General features: G+C 44.7%; 2 protein-coding genes across 2 annotated transcripts in view; both read left to right on the top strand.

The window, feature by feature from the left end:
• Stacl (SH3 and cysteine-rich domain-containing protein) overlaps positions 1–16,482 on the top strand; it is a 58,779-nt gene extending 42,297 nt beyond the window's left edge. Inside the window, 8 exon segments of the mRNA XM_070283809.1 lie at positions 5–129; positions 538–693; positions 2,810–3,226; positions 8,937–9,158; positions 9,785–9,918; positions 10,086–10,181; positions 11,007–11,201; positions 11,277–16,482. Coding sequence (XP_070139910.1) covers positions 5–129; positions 538–693; positions 2,810–3,226; positions 8,937–9,158; positions 9,785–9,918; positions 10,086–10,181; positions 11,007–11,201; positions 11,277–13,889 — 3,958 coding nt within the window. The 3' untranslated portion in view covers positions 13,890–16,482.
• Positions 3,324–5,967, top strand: LOC138927972 (uncharacterized). Its single transcript, XM_070283808.1, has one exon. The coding sequence runs from the start codon at positions 4,913–4,915 to the stop codon at positions 5,597–5,599; it is 687 nt and encodes a 228-aa protein (XP_070139909.1). The 5' UTR covers positions 3,324–4,912; the 3' UTR covers positions 5,600–5,967.
• Positions 16,483–16,892: the final 410 nt, after the last annotated feature.

Below are 16,892 nucleotides of genomic sequence, written 5' to 3'. Positions count from 1 at the left end.
ACAGGCGCAATGGAGCCTCCAGCACAGCCTCAGAGCCCCTGCGCCCCAATTTGGATGGGAGCCATCACCTGCAGGAGTACACCTACAAGAAGATAACGGCCTGTGACGTCTGCTCCCAGATACTGAGAGGTAAGCATGCATTTAACAGGGAAAAGGTTTTACAAAAAAGTTTAAAATTCGAAGGGGCAATTAAAGAGAAACAGCAGGGAAAATATCACATACTTTCCTAGAGAAAATATTCTAACGAGAAAGCCTTAAAATATCTTCAATATTTTATGGCATTCAAAACATTTTATACTAACGGTTCCATATATTTTTTGTGATTTAAGATTATAAGCTTTGACTAGAAAATTACATTTTATATAATGCAGAGTATTAGATACTTTGAGTTTGGTTTTAATATCAGCCTAATGAACCCCTGATGAAAGTAGGCCATGTATAGCTTACCTTAATGTCTAGGGCATTATATTATGTTGGAATTTCCAACTCCTCTTTAAGAGTAAACATATTTTAACCCCCTTTTGGACCACTTTGCAGGCCACACGCGTCAGGGACTAAGGTGCCGCATCTGCAAGCTGAATGCCCATGGAGACTGCGCCCCAAACCTGCCACGATGCCAGCCCAAGCAGAAGCTGCTGCGGCGCCAGAAGAGCACCTCGGAGCTGGAGAATCGCGTTGATATCGAGGAAGAAAGTGAGTATTTGGCACGCACCAAGCATCGCAGAACCCACACCAGCTACAAGCTACAGAAAACAGAATACAGAATACATTAAACAGGATGCAGGAAAACAGAAAACACACAAACACTCTAACAACTAACCTTAGCTGGAGGCTGGCTAACGACTTGCTGGGGAGATGCCATCCCGAAAAAAAAAACAACTAGGCAGAGGCGCTTGAAATTCCCCAACAATTTGCTCCAATGGCCAGGCATTGGTGGCATTAGCATTGGACCCACCTTGCATCTCCAAGTCTAAGCGATTGCATTCCATTCCCCATGCATGTGAGCTCGGCTCCACTGCACTCCTCCTTGGCTCCTCCTATTGATTTGAGTTGGAGCCTGGCAGTGGGGTGGACCGATTGCCTTGGCATCAGTTGATTTCACAATGGATTTATGGCACTCGGGGGGCATACAGATTGCGGCACTTGTGATTTGTGTCGCAATTCTCCAAACCTCAGCGAGCAAGAAGAACTTTTGCAATTTCCTTGGCTTCTCCTCACACAAACACACACACACACGCGCACATAAATAACCAAATAGTGGCAAGTCCCAAGATGATGATGATGATGATGATTTCCCGCTCATTAAACTGTAAACAATTGTCAGGGGGAAATCTGTGGAATCTGTTGCATACCTTGCGGCCTGCAGTAGCTTATATCAAGTAACCATAACTCAACACAAATTCCAAATTTTCCAACTCTCGACATTTATTTGATTAAATCAATATGTGACTCCCCTCTTCCTCCCTTCCTAACTAAACCTGAAAACTGAATACATGTATGAATATAAACAAACACAAACACACTCAAACACAAAACCAGCCTCGCCACAGGAGTCGCTTGTTGCAGCTGCAGCAGATCAGGCGGATGATCCGAACCCAAATCCAAGTCTCAGCGCAAATCAGTTGAATGTGCCAAATGCGAAATTCCGTCAAAAGACGCCCTTCATGCATCGCATTGCGCAACTAGGTATCGTTATCCCAAATGAACAGATTAAATCAAATATTATAGTATGTGCCACAGCAAAAACGTACATCTAAGTAATCATATTCTATAATACTCGTGTAGCGCGATACTCGATTGAAATGCGCTTGAACCTTATGATTTTGTTCCGTACTTTGTGTTTGACCGTTGCGCTTTGATTCACCTAATTAGCGAGATAATCAGCGAATGACAACCAGCTCAAAAAACACACACCACAAAAACATATACAAACACCGAAACCAAACACACACTCACCCAGTTGTTTTGAATACCACAAAGGACACCGAGTACCTGGAAGGACCCGCAAATATTTATATAAAAAAAAGAGCTAGGGAGAAATCAGTTCAACGTAGTGGAGCATGTTATATAGCCGCCACCTTCAGTATTCAGTAAATCAGTTCACTAGAAATTAATGCCTTCACTTTCGTCTCATTTCGCATAAGTGTTGTTGTTAGCTACCGTTTTTTAAAGGGAATCCTTTTTGGGCGAAAACACAAATCACACCAAAGAGCTTGTAATAACAAGATGAGTAACACCCAAAGATTTTAAAGCTATATTTCATTTTTACATAAATTTTCAAGGGAGCTTAAGCCTTACTTAACTTGTTATTAAAAGATCTTTCCAAACACACACCTATTTTGGCGACCAGCTGGACTCTAGAGTAACCCTGGATCGGTTGAGCTTAGCTAAACGATCTCGTAGCTCCACACTCACACACACTCTACTCGTGTAGAATCATTCCGACAAGTAACTCTCCCTCCCCCAACTCATTCGAGCTCATTTCCAATTAAAAATCGAATCGCCCCAAAAAACCACTTGCAATCTCTCTGTACTAATGCACTTCAACGACGCATCCACCAAATGCCATCGAACAAAACCATCAAAAACGTAAATGAAAACGAAAACGATATCGAATCGAACCAATTTGAAAAACCGAATCTGAAAACCGGCCCCCTCTCTCATCCAAAACGAACCAACTTGTCAACCTACTTCGGCACCAATCCAAAAATTCAAAAAATCAAAAACTCAAAAAAAGAAATAACCGAAATCGATCAAATTTACCGCGTGCTGAAACAAGCCGGCGAACTCAAATCCGGCCATCTTGCAGCTGGCGCCGACAAATCCGTCCAGGGCAAGCCATTGGACGGCAGCATGGCCGGCGGAGCAGTGCTTCCCGTGCCAGTGCTCACCGAGCGGGAGCTGGGCCGGGCTCCGCCGCCGGATATACCCATTGTCAGTGTCTCGGAATTGGCCCTGCAGGAGCAACAGAATATACAGCAACAGCAGCAACAGCAGCAGCAGCAACAGCATCTCCAGCAGCAGCAGCAGCAGCAACAGCATCTCCAGCAGCAACATCAAAGGAGTCTGGCATCGGTGGCTCAGGCGGCGGCGGTTCGGGCCGGCCGAGGAGTCCGTCCGCCACCGGTGGCCATGCCCATACTGGGCGTCCAGCTGCAGCAGCAGGAGCTGCAGCAGCAGCGCGGCGGCCTGCCAGTGCCCAGCCAAGATATATCTAGTAGCTCAGGTCCGACCAAGTCGCCAAGCCAAGTAGTTTGTGTATCAATCTCTCTCTCTTTGACTATCTCTCTCTCTTAACTCTCATTTAAATCTCATTTCGCAATTATTTTGATCCTTGATCCTTGGTTGTAGTTTCGGTTTTGGTTTCGGTACTCGTATGACTCTCCTCCTAGTAACCCAATTACTATTCCCCGTCGAATCCCGTGTCAGTGCCTCAGCTTAACAACCAGTCACCAATCTCCTCACCAACCTCATCTAGAGTTGTGGGTCATCTCTATAAGCACTCTCGACTCCCTAGAGCAGACAGTAGTAGTTCATCCTTGTCCACGTCCACGTTCCACTTTTCCACATTAGTCACACACAATTGCATTCCCTTTTGCGAACATATTTAGATTTGGCAAAAACAATTTCAATTTCACTCGCATTGCGCTAACCAAATAATTGCTCATACGCCCCATTGCGTCCATTACTGCTTCGCTTTGGAGTTTCTAACAGCGCTTGCGATTTTGGATTTCGATTTTTTGGCCACACCCCCTACACCCCCTACACACACACACACACAACAAACACACCGAGTACACAACCGATATATCTCTCACACATATAAATATATGCATTTTGTCTATAAATAATTTATCCTAGAGTTGAATTTGAATTTGAATTTGAAACGCAGTTGCCGAAATATACTCAGTAGCTTAGCCAACATCAATTATAGACTACGCAAACACACACACGTAGCATCTACGTATCATATTTAGTTGAACGTAATTAATTTGTGTATGCCAAAGACTTTGTTTTCTTAAGTATTTTGATTTCCCCCGGCCTTGTATCTCTCTCTGTATCTCTGTCTCTGTGCAAACAATATAGCGAGTGAATGGGTTCGAATGGTTGTGAATCAAGTGTGTGGTGTGTGCATCCAGCAGCAGGCACTCCTCCTCTGACATTGCCTTTTTGTCGCCTACTTAGGGCCACAAACTACACCGCTCCCTTTGGGCCGCAAAGTGCCCTAAATCTTGGCACATAATTAGCGACTGCATTCTGGCAACTTGGCTAACAGCAGCAGTAGCAGCAGCAACCTGCAACCTGCGACGACAACTGACAAGTTGCAACTGCAACTGGCAAACGGCAACATTCCCTGCGGTTGTCTGCAGTTGCATTATTCCAATTAGGAAAGTGTAAATGCAGCACTGAAACTGATTGATTGGAGATTGCCCTTGCCGCAGTTGGAGTCGATTGCAGCAGCAGCCCTGACCCAAATTAGACTTAAGTACAGATCCGAATTCAGAACACAGAACTCACAGATTACATAAATAGAGCAGGGTTTGTAAGGGAAAATATTGAAAGCTTAAAAATTAAAGAAAGAGTAAATATGTTATGCTTTTTGGGTGATTAAATTACTAATAATTCTATACAAAAATAATTAAAATCAAATCAAGTTTAGCTTTTCTTTTACAAACCCTGTAAAAACACCAATCTATTACGCCTTAAATTGAGAAAAAAAACACATATATATCTATATATTCTTTCGTGTCCATATCTTTTTTGCCACTTTTCGTTTCGCTTGCCAAAAACTTAAAACTAATCAAAAATCTAAAAAACAAAAAACCGAAAACAACAAAAAAACCAAAAAACCCCATCACAAAAATCACACCAAGAACCTCGATACGGACAGTTCTTTGCCCCCGTATCGAGTATGTCCAGCTCGGCGTACATCAGCAATGGTATTGGCATCAACTACTACACCTACGCCTACATGCCACAGGTGGCGGTCACCAGCTCCTCCTCGGTTACAGCATCGCCGGCTCACCAGCAGCAACAACAAATACCCCTGGCCGGCGGAAGCAGCAACAGCGGAAGCGGAAGCAGCATTGGAGCAGTCGGAGGAGGAGGAGCAATAGGCGCCGGAGTGGGCTATCCGCCCAACGATCCTGGACTGCGGCGGCGGCTCTTTGCCGGCATCCGCCCACTGTCCGTTTTTGGACGCCTGCGACAGCAGCGATCGTCGCAGCACCGCTCCATTTCCTTGCCAGAAAGTAATAATTACGAGACACCAGAACACCACAGCAATTGCAGTGGAGACAGCCACAGTTACAGCCACAGAAACCACAGGGACAGATCGTTTGTGATCCATTCCAGAAGCACACATCGTTCCATCTCCCAGCCAGCACTAGCACCTAGCCCCTCATCCAACGAGGCAATGACTCGACTTTGGCGAGGAGTTGTCGTCGTTATGAGTTCCTTCCTTTACTCGTTTGATACCCACTCGACATCGATGTTTAGATTGTGTTCTGTTTCCGTGTTCTGTGTATCTTTTTTGAATTTCATTTACCGTTTTAGACATCTGTATCTATCGGATTGCGTGCGTGTGTTTGTTTTCTGAATGAGAGGAGATGCGTGTTTGTGGGCCACAAGATGGGCGGGACGCGTTTCAATTACTTTAATTCAAGTCACCAAATTGCAAATTGCAAGTGGCAAGACCAAGCCCGATTAAACAATGGCCGGATTAAATGCCAATTAGTCTTAACCCAGTTTACACTTCAGGCAAATGGCTCATTTCCGTTGCAACAGAAACAGAGGGAAAAGCAGAAGCAGCGACTGCAACGCCATCATTTGTATACATGGCCGAGTTCCTTTTCCCGCTGAAAGCAGCTTCGTCATGCTTCAGCTTGGGTTGAGTCGAAAGGAACTTGACTCCATGGCGGGCAATTCCCATCCTATCTAAGGCACTGGGAGAAATAATGGGAACTGAGGAGAACCTTGATTTCAGATAAATTAAGAAGTTTTTAAAAATATTATAAAATTTTTGAAGTTCCTAAAGTAAGAAGCTCAAGGAGCTAGTTAGTTATTTAGTTAGAAAAAATCTTTATATAAAATTATTTAAGCCGTATATACTCTTATAGTACGTAAATTGTAATATAATAATGAGTTCTTTAGCCAGAACCACTTGAGAATTGTAGTGTTTAAGGGTGTCGTTGGTGTTTTCTCAATGATTAAAGCGGCCTAATTACATAAACCCTATTATGATTTTTACTTTATCCAAATCACAAGCATGCCAATTATTTTTTAAAGCAGGGCTGCCCAGTCTGAGCACCTTTGCACGACTATGTACCTGCTGTCGCCTCTATCATTTCTTCGATTTTCTTTGGAATTAAAAACAAAACCAAGCCCAGAGCAGGATAGTTACGAAGAAGACAAGCTTCAGGATATTCTAGATTCAAAAAAGTTCCTATCTAGAAGCCAATTCTAGGAAGCAGTTCCAAAAAGCAAGTCTAGAAAGTAATTCTAGGAAGAAAATCTAAAAAGCAATAGTTAGAAGCAGTTCTTGAGGAAACAAATGAAAGAACACTCTTAAATCCAGAATTTGGAACCCTTGCAATTTTGTGCTCTGTATATATATATAGAAGGGATCCTCCTACTCCTGCTCCTCCTCCTCTTCCTCCTCCTCCCACTTCTCCTCCTACTCCCACACCACCCCAGCCTTTCCGGCTCTTGTTTATGCCGCAGTTTCAGGACTACTGTTGCTGTTGGTACTTCCGTGTAAATTACAAGCCATTGTCAACTTTTGTGCAAAAATTCAGCCGCACAAAACTCGCTGGCAGAGGGTGCTTTTTGGCTCTTTTCTGCTGGCTGCTGCATACAAATGTTGCAGACAGTAAACTTTTTCCGCGAGTTCATTTGTGCTTAATGTTTGCTGCATTTTTAATGCCACACACACACACACACCCAGCCAGAGAAAGTGACGCAGAAGCTGGCTTAAAGTCGCAGCCAACTTTGGGTTTTTTTTTTTTTTGTCTTAGGCAACGTAACTTCTTGTCGATGGAAGGGATCTGGAGACTGGGCTGGGTCGGTCCCAGGCCGAACATAATTATGCTAAAAATTGTTATGACACACAATCTTTTTTTGCGCTCCTTATTTTTCTTTCCTTTTCGGGTCTCTGCCTTTTCTTTTGGCTTTTCCTCCTCCTTCTCCTCCTCGTAGACCCCCGCATGCTGGCCTCGTAGTTGTTGCCATTCTCGACTTCCTTGCGGCAGAAGTTCTAGCCGAGGCTCTGCACTTATTTTTCCAGGATTATGTTTCTGCTCTATTACTTGGGCCCGGGATGTTGGTGTGCTCCTCCTCCTCGTTGGCTCCTCTCTCTCTCCCCTTTGGGCATCCTCCGGCTTGCTTTTGGTTTGCTTTATGCATGAACGCTGTCTTAATGTTTAATATTTTCTTTCGGGCTTCTTGCCTTCCATTTAACTTAATTAGTTTTAATTCACAATTCTCGGCCAGTCAGACCAGTCAGGCTTTGGGCTATTCCCGGAGGCAGTTAATCGATCGATACTAGCTACTAACGCCCTAACAAAATCATTGAAAAACCCAGACTTGGAACTTTATATATCCTGAATACATATTTAATACAGCTTCAGCGAGTCCAAAGTCAGAGACATCGCGACCCTTTGGCGAACCCCTGATGCTGACGCCCATCCTCAAGAGCCCGGAGACGTCTCCTCCAGAGGAGCCCAAGGGCTCCAAGCGGCGGATACGCTTGAATTGACCAAAACCCCGATGGAGTCCATCTTTAGTTTAACTCTGTCTTAGTTATGATCTATTTGTTTGATGTATTTTATGGTTTAAGTTTATGATTCTACCCTAGACACCTAGACACCAAAAAAGCCTTAAGGAATGTAGCCCAATTGATGTTTTTAAATGCAGCACAGTAATTATTATAAAATACTCAGCCTAGTTAATTTTACCCCTTAAATTATAAATTATAATTATGATTATCCTAGTTTATTTTCAATTCAGCTGGATGAGCCATGTTTTATGTACGATTATTACGATTAAAGTATTAAGTCACCTCCGATTACACACCACAATTATATATATTCTAAATGTTGTATGATTGTTGTAAATATTGCACCCACACACACACACATACATCTCCCACAAAAAACGAATAAAAAGCAAAACGATATTTGGCTAATTTACCTCGACTTTGAGGTTTGTTTTTTACTTTCTTTCACAATGCAATATCACAATCATCTGGCACCGGGCGATGGAAACGAGTTTACTTTATAGTTTTCTTCTACTGTGTTTACTTTATACGATTTTTCAAAATCCACATTGGCCAAAAGTACACACCACACACACACACGAAGGACTCTTAAGTTGGCTTTTGTTTTTTGCGGCAACTGAGACGGGAATGACTAGAGAATAAACACTGGACATGCCATTACAAAAATACACTCGCTGTCTCTTCCTGAACGTGTCGAATGTTGCTCTGTTGCAAAACAAAACAATATATATTTCATAATTAAAATAAGAACAAAAAAAAAGTATAAATATTATCATGCTTAAGTGCTATACAAAACTTTCTATGGATGTCCTTGCCAAAGGCCACTAAGTGTTTAACGTTTTATGTTGTTGCCTTTTCCTAGGTTCTTGATCTTTCAGATTTTATATTTATTTCTCTATTAATTTGTCTTTTGTTTAGACTTTTTTTAAATGTAGACGCCTAGTTTTTAAATGCTTAACAAATCGAAACGAAATTAAAATCAACAAATTGTTTATTCCACATCTTACTGCCATTGTTTTTGCGAACCAACCAAAAAACTCATGTGCTGTGATTTGTCCGAACACAACAATCAATCAAATCAAAAAAAAATATATATAACCATGATCCGAAACGACACTAAATTCCAATAAAAAAAAAAAACAACAACAACCTACAACAGCACCGCACTCACCGCGCCGCCAAAAGTTGAACTTACGCATGAAATCCCTGAGCCTGGACTCGCCCGAATCCTCGGAGCTGCACGGCCAGTTCAGGCGAAGGGCCCAGCTGCCCGGGACAGGTGCCTCAACGTCGGCCGGTTCCGGTGCCGGTTACTACCACGGCGGCTCCGGAGGCCACCTGGAGCACAGCACTCCGCCGTCGAACAACAGCCGCCTGCACTGTAAGTAGCTACCAACCGATCCCGATATATCCCCGGACGCTCCAGCACCTAACAACTAACAAAAATCACCTTAAAAATAATACAAATAAACCCCACCAACGGGGTCACCTCTTTGGCCTCCTCTCGAACATCTGTCAGTTCCCTAAAAAAGTCTAATTTCCCAAACTGAATATGAATAGTATGTATAAAAAGAAAAACACCTACACCCAGCCAGCTAAACTCTTAACTCTAATTGCTTTCGTACTTAATTGCTATTTGTAAATGCGTCGAGTAAAGTAACCTTGCGTTGAGTAGTTCGATTTGTTTCACCTTTTATTAGTAGTAACAACTATGCTAAGTAAACTTCGCTAAGTAGACTAACTATAACTATAACTAACTATAACTTCATCTGCCGACACTCACATTTTCCACCTCTCTCTCTCTCTATCTCGATCGACTCTAACCCCCTTAGCAGTATCTAGTTTAATTTATCTGTGAAAATATCTATTATATATCTTCTTTTTCCATAAATATTCTTATTCTCTTATTCTGATTATTTCGTTCATCCACTTGCATAAAAAAAAAAACAAATCTAACCCATTGAGCCTGTCCTGGAGCAGGGACTAACGCATCCAAAACCATTACAGCCCCGTCGAGCCCCTCGCATCCGGGCCGTAAGCTGCTCTATGCCACCAGGGGCATGCGTGGCGGCAGCGTTGATCTGCCGGATGAAATGGAGAAGTCACAGTCCTCGGCCAGCACCTCGCCGTGCCTCTCACCCGTAAGACATCCCCAGGTAGTCCCCCGCACAGCCTCACTTCCTAACAAAGTTTTCACCTGATTTTATACTTTGATCTTGCCTGCTCCGTTCAATTGAGTTCCTGGCACCTTTTGGCAGCACCCCTATTAACCCGCAACCCCTTTGTCCTTTGGCATATTTTCTTAAAGAAAACCCATCGCCTGCTGCCCACGAACCTGTACGTCATCATCTACAACTTCAAGGCGCGGCATGCCGATGAGCTGGACCTCAAGGCGGGGTACAAGGTGAGTTCGTCCTCGTTGTTATTGGGTTCCCAACCACAAGCTCCATAAATTAATAAGCGTAAGTGCTTGAATAATAAACAAAGCGCTTTGTTTAATCCGCTAAGCGAGCGCTTAGCTGGGACAGGAAATTGGTATAACTAAATCAGAAACATGTACGCATATATGCATGTGTATTCGGGGGGTTCCCATACAATATTAAAAGCGAACAATGCCAAACAAAAACATGTTTATTTATCATCATGGAGGCAGCTCTCCAGCTCTCTCTCTCTCTCGTTTTTTTACCCACACACTGCGACTAAGAAGAAATAATAATAATAGTTACCGACTTTTTTGTGTGCATTCTCTGATTGCGAGCGCCGCCGGCAAAGTGTTCAATATTTACAGATTAGCTTTTGTTTTGGGCCCCAGCCATCGTCCTTGTTCGCAGCAAGGATAGAGTCAAACTTTTGCTTTATGGCAGGCTTCCAAGGGAATTTACTGCCGCCGGATCGATACTGGGTTTTTCCCGCGCGAAAATCGCGTACTTAATAACTGAATGTGGGGAAAAGTGGGAGAGCGCAAATAGAACGAGAGAGAAAAATAATAGCTACAAGTGCAAACAAGAGGGTAGAGAAAGCAAGCAAGTCCTATGTGATATATAGTACCATAATCCGCTTTCAAATGAGAATGTTGTGGGGATGGGTTGATATTTACTTAAAGAAAGGATTGTTTTAATGATTATGCTTTGCTTTTAGTGTTTGCTTTTATTAAGGGGATTATGTAACTTAGAACCAGGGATTAATTAATTAAAATTTATGAACTAAAAAACAAATCATGAAACCCCAGGTCACCGTCATCGATAACTCGGATCCGGACTGGTGGAAGGGCAAGGTCCTGGGCCGCGTTGGCTACTTCCCATCCAAGTATTGTGTGCGTCTAAATGCCAACGAGAAGCCCCTTCAGGTGACCCACAACCTCCAGGTCTCCGACAGCGAGCGTGGCGAGAATCTTACCCTGCTGCGTGATCAAATCGTCATCCAGGTAAAAGAGAGAGAAACCCATCCCCCATAACCAGACTTTTCATTCCCAAAAACACCCCACTTTCATCCCAAAAAGACCGGCGACGAGGTCAACGGCATGGTTATGATCCGCGCCGCGGAGCACGGGCAGGGCTACTGCCCGATCAAGTATCTGCAGGAGGTGTGACAGCCAGAAGAGGACGAGCCGCCCTCCGACGAGCGGGACAGACCGCACAAGTCATCCCTGCAGACGTCGTCGCGGACAGCGGACAAGACCAAGCGTAGGATTAGAATCGTAGTGTCCGAGAACCACAGTTTAGCTGGTAGTAGCGTTGCACCCGCATCTGCATCCGCACCAACCGTAACCACATCCGCCTCCATGCACCACCTGAGCCAGTACCATCATCATCATCATCAAGTTCCCCGCGAGTCCGACACGGAGACGAAGCGGCTGAACATCGACTACGGCGAGGAGTCGGGCAGCGCCGACTGGGACAAGGACAGGGAAGTCCTTATCCTCTCGGGAAGACGCAACAAGAACGACAAGAACTGGGAGAACTGGGAACGCATTCGCGAACAGAAACTGGAGAAGATGAAGGGCATCTGCTTCGAGAGCTACCGCCAGTCGAAAAGGGACAAGCTGCTGCAGGCCAAGCCACGGCCCAAGCAGCTGGATCCCACCTGGTACACGGACAACATTTACTCCAATCGCTCCGACGACATGGACGAGGACTATGTCCCGGATTGCCTCAAGTACGGACCCTTCCGCACGCTGCGCGATATCCACGAGCTGGACGAGAAGAGCGGTGTGTCAGGAACCACGGAGCAGGAGCGCCGGGGCGAGGGCGAGGGATCCCCCGGCTATGGGCTGCATCGTTCCAAGAGCTGTAAGGAGTTTCAGTACCCCAAGTCCCAGAGCTGGTGCTTCGAGGGCAATGTCTTCGAGGCGGGCGGCGGCGTGGCCAGTGGCAGTGGCAGCTCCGGAGGCCCTGGCACCACTGCCCCGCCTGCTGCCACCACCTCCATCCTGAAAAACCGGGCGGGTGTGCCCAAGTCGTACTCCTTTAGTGCCACCACCAAGACCATGCCCTTCGACATCATCGACTACGAGCTGCCCCCCGCCTCGAATACACGCCGTGAGAAGCGAGAGGCGTACCGCCGCAACATGAACCAGCTGTGCAGCAGCAGCCTGGACCGCTGTTGTGCCAGGGATCAGTGCACCAGCGCCCGCTGTCTGCTGGAGGATATCTATCCGGGTTCCAGGATGAGACCCAGGGCACCGGGAGCCGGAAGCAGCCGGAACCTGAGTGCCGCCGACTGGCTGTTTGAGGAAAGAGGTGGAGGGGCAAGGCTTCCCCCCAGGCTACCAACCACTGCACCCACGGTCATCTGCTGCTGCTCAGCGGCGGAGGACTGCTGCTGCCATCGCCAGCAACGCCAACAGGCACCGCCTCCCGCCCCGCTGCGTCCCCATGGCCGGCCGCATTGTCCTGGACATCATCCTGCTGCCGAGGAGGAGGAGCACATGCACTGCCGCTACGATACCGACCTGGAGCACTTTATACGCGCCGAAAGGGAACGTCTGCTGCTGCAGGACAAGTTCCTGGATGAGGACGAGCGGTATTTAAGTGCTGCTGCTCCCCGTAGTCCTGGAAGGCGATATGCCTCGGGAAACTATCAACGCCCCCCGCGCAGCAAATCGCTGCTGGAGATGCAGCCTCATCCGCCGGCCACTCTGTACGACGAGGACACCTGCTCGGACACCACTGAGATCGACTTGGAGGACTTTAACATCGATTTGGAAAAGTACTGGGAGCAGCTCGACAAGCCGCCCAGTCCCATCAACATGGACATGCGCCGCAATATGCACAGCAGCCTCAAGGTGAAGAACGTCAATGTGAGATGCTACAACAATGGCCAGCCGATTGATCTCCATGACCGGGAGCACGAGCGACTGATGATCAAGAAGTCACTCCTGGAGGGCATGCCCTCGCCCCCGCAGCTGGACTCCAGCGAGTCCTCGACCAACGTTGGTGGCTATCATCCATCTTTTTTTGACTCTGCGCCCGCGCCCGCTCCTGCCTTCCAGCACCGAACCTCCTACGGCCACAATCCGCTTAGCCAGGGCTATGGTCACAAGGTGTATCCCACGGTGGACACGCTGCCCTCGTATCAGTATAATAACTTTTATCCGGAGCACTCTGGACACTCGACGGTGGGCAGTGTGCTCACCCAACAACCGCCGGCGGGCATCCATCATCCGTCGGCCGGGGGTCACTCTGCCTTGAGCCTGATCAACAACATCTTTTCCATTTACAAGCCCAACAAGTATTCGCCGGAGAACTGCCAGATGAACTATGAGAGCAAGCCGGAGCCTTGCAAGAAGATGAATATGCCCAGCACTCGAAGACCCCTGGGAGCAGCCTCGATTCAGCAGCATCCCATGCAACATCCCCCGCATGATTATGTCCACTCCTCGATGAAGCGACCGCTGCTGGTGAGCGCCGATCAGCCGCACTTCAAGATTATACCAGAGAAGACGGGTCTGAAGATATCACCGCTGCTGAGCTACGAGGATTATGGCGGGGGAGAGAAGGCCAGCCACCACCACAGGCTGAGTAGTACGGCGCGGCCTCTGATGCTCCCGCACTGATGGTGCTGGACCTTTCCTTGGTATGGCAATGGCAATGGCAATGGCAACTACTGCTAGGTTGGGCAGTCCTAACTAACCCCAAACCCTTAAAAAAAAAGACTCGCGAATAGCAAACCCAAGCGCACAAACTGGGTCCAGCCAAAGAGGGTAGGAAGCTGGGCAGGATCTCCAGGCTCAACTTCCGCTTTCCCTTGACTCCAATCCACCAACTCGCCGTCTTCTTCGTCGTCGTCGTCGTCGTCTTCGTCCATCCGCACAATTTGCTTTTGGTTTAGCAGGGCAAGTGTTCCATCGATGCATCGATCCTTGAGAGGAGACAACAACAACAACAACAACAACAGCCATACCATTGGAAACAGCACTCAGACACCAACAACAACAACAAACAGCCGAAAGAAACAAGACCAACTTAGTCAAGGATATGTCAGGATATATGTCAAAAGTAAAAAAAAACAAGCGTAGGCTTAGTAGCAACGATTTGATCAGCGGATCGATTAGGATTAACCAGCAAAAACAGGATACCCAATCATACTCCTCACTCACACACACACACACGTATACAATCAATGTGCTTTTAATTCGCTTAAAATCGCTAGAGAAAAATCAAGTTCGCTAACAACAACAAAAAGGAAAATCCAACAACAGATACACTAATTTTCGAGCAACTTTTAAGCAATCAATACGCGATTCCAATAGAACGAAGCGTAGACCCAAGTCGGCTATATATATACATATATACAGATATGTGTATTAAGCCGTTCATATCGCGTTTCATATATTCCAATATGAACCTTAAACTCTGTAGCAAGCTAAAACGGATTTTATTCGGGAGTATATACATTTATATATGATATAGATCTCTACCGGGACTTATTTCGTCGGCTAAAAACGCGATAATTTTGAGGAGAAAGTAAAATACTAAAGAAGGAGAACCGTTTTTATTGTTACCAAAATTTTTTCTATTTTTTATACCAAACAACTTTGAATCAACTAAACGGAAAGGTATAGAGAGAGATCGGGAGAGTTCACCAAAATTGCAGCTAGGATCGTTAGGGCTAGAAGCTTACCCCATAAGTTGCGGCTACTAGAAGGGATTATTATACGAATACCAGCGCATGTGCTATATACTATAAATATATATATGCGGAGGACTCGATAGAAGCGCTTTTTGTAAACTAACTAGATTTGTATCGAAATGTGAAACATTGAATATGATAAAACATGAATTGTACTTTTATGATGTATGCGTATCCACTGGCCTTATTTATTGAAGAAGTAACCAAAAAATAAAAAATTAATATAAAAAAACAATGAGCTGAACCCTCACACACAAACATAACACTGACATCCAGAAAAACAACTTGAGAATTACAACAACAACAAACAAATTGAATTTTCACAAAGATTTTAGCTTAAGGCTTCGCGTCACTTTCGTTAATTGTTTTTTGGCGTCCAATTTTACATGATAACTAACGTAGGACTCTAGAAAGAACAACAAATCGAAACTATCGAGCATAGATTAACAACTATCGAGTATTTTGTAGTGCGTAAGCTAAACTAAAACCCAAGAACTACAAAAACCAAACCAAAATGAGAAAAGCGATGAAGATTTTGAATTTGAATTTATTTTTAACGACTTTTTGAATACAATGAGATCGTTTTTTATCTATTTAACATTTTCTTGAACCACATACAACAACAACAACTATTTGCTAAGTGTACCCTATGGCCTATGAGTTAGTTAGTAAGAGTAACGAGTTTTTCCAAGCCCTAAAAACCCCGCTTTGACCACTGGACAGATACAGATACAAATGAAGAGAGAGATACAGATACAGGACAGACGGACAGTATGACAGGGGGTATTCTGCACAAAACCCAATCTAGGAAATATCCATATACTGCACCCAATTAATTGTACGATATATATCGAGTAACGATTAACGAGTATTTACGATCACATCTAGCGAGTAAGCAGGAATGAAGAATTGTATTGTAAAATGAATGGAATCGACAAACACGAAAACGCCCAAATCTTATGAGTATGTAAGCAAAGCCGAGAATATAAATTCAAACAGGATAACCGCTGGCCACTGGCCGCCGGACGTCTAACTGCTGAAATTGGCAATTAAGTATATAGGTATACACCCCAAAAACACAAACACATACACACTCACCACACACCATATGTATGTACAATGTAGTAGAATTTTCAACTAAACTAGACCGAAACTTGGCAAAAGTAGCGCCACATCCGTGCAAGTCCAAGGTTCCCGAGAGTCCTTCGATTTTAGAGATTCTAAATCGATTGGTACTCGCCCGTTTTTCCGGGGTCCTGTGTCTCACTTCACGGAGCAGCTTCTCGTTTTTTAGTGTAAATTTTTTGGTTTTACATAAGCGTAAGGAGCAGCAGCAGGATTAGATTGATGCAGCTTCCGGATGAGGAGGTCACTAGCAACTAGCTAGCAGAAAAATACTTGTAAACAGTAACTAGAAAATGGAACAATATAATATCAGAGCAACGTAATATATCAGTTGAAGAGAAAAACAACAACTCATTTAGCACTACCTGCAATTTGAATGTGAAAAGCAAGACACACTCCCCCAGCCCCATGGCCCCCGCTTCTCCGATGCGACCCCATTAATTTACCTGAATTGCAAATAAAAAAAAAAGAAATGTTCGATTCGATGTGAAAAAAAAACAAACAAGCGAAGCTGTGTTTTTTCTGCTTTATGTGGGGGGTTAGTTTATTTTATTGTATTTTTATTTTATTTTATTTTATTTATTCAGCGACGCCTGAAAGTAGGCTGCAAATTGGTAGAGTTGTCAATGGCAGATGCCACGTTTCCACTGCACAATGGATTAAACGGCTAAGTTAAATGAAATGGAAAAGTGCTGAGAGATTATGTTTATCTTTAAAATTCAGTTAAATTTAATGGGAAGAGAGATAATATTTTTGATGTTTCATTTACTTTATTTTTGTTGTATTTTTCCTTGTTAAGTAATCCTCAGTGCTAACAAGGCATTTCAATGTTGGTGGTAATTTAAGGTAAGCAAGAAGG

Source organism: Drosophila kikkawai, chromosome 2R, assembly GCF_030179895.1.
Source record: "Drosophila kikkawai strain 14028-0561.14 chromosome 2R, DkikHiC1v2, whole genome shotgun sequence".
In the NCBI taxonomy this organism is placed as follows: domain Eukaryota; kingdom Metazoa; phylum Arthropoda; class Insecta; order Diptera; family Drosophilidae; genus Drosophila; species Drosophila kikkawai.
The sequence above is the reverse complement of the archived record's forward strand: the minus strand, read 5'-3'. Positions and strand labels throughout refer to the sequence as shown.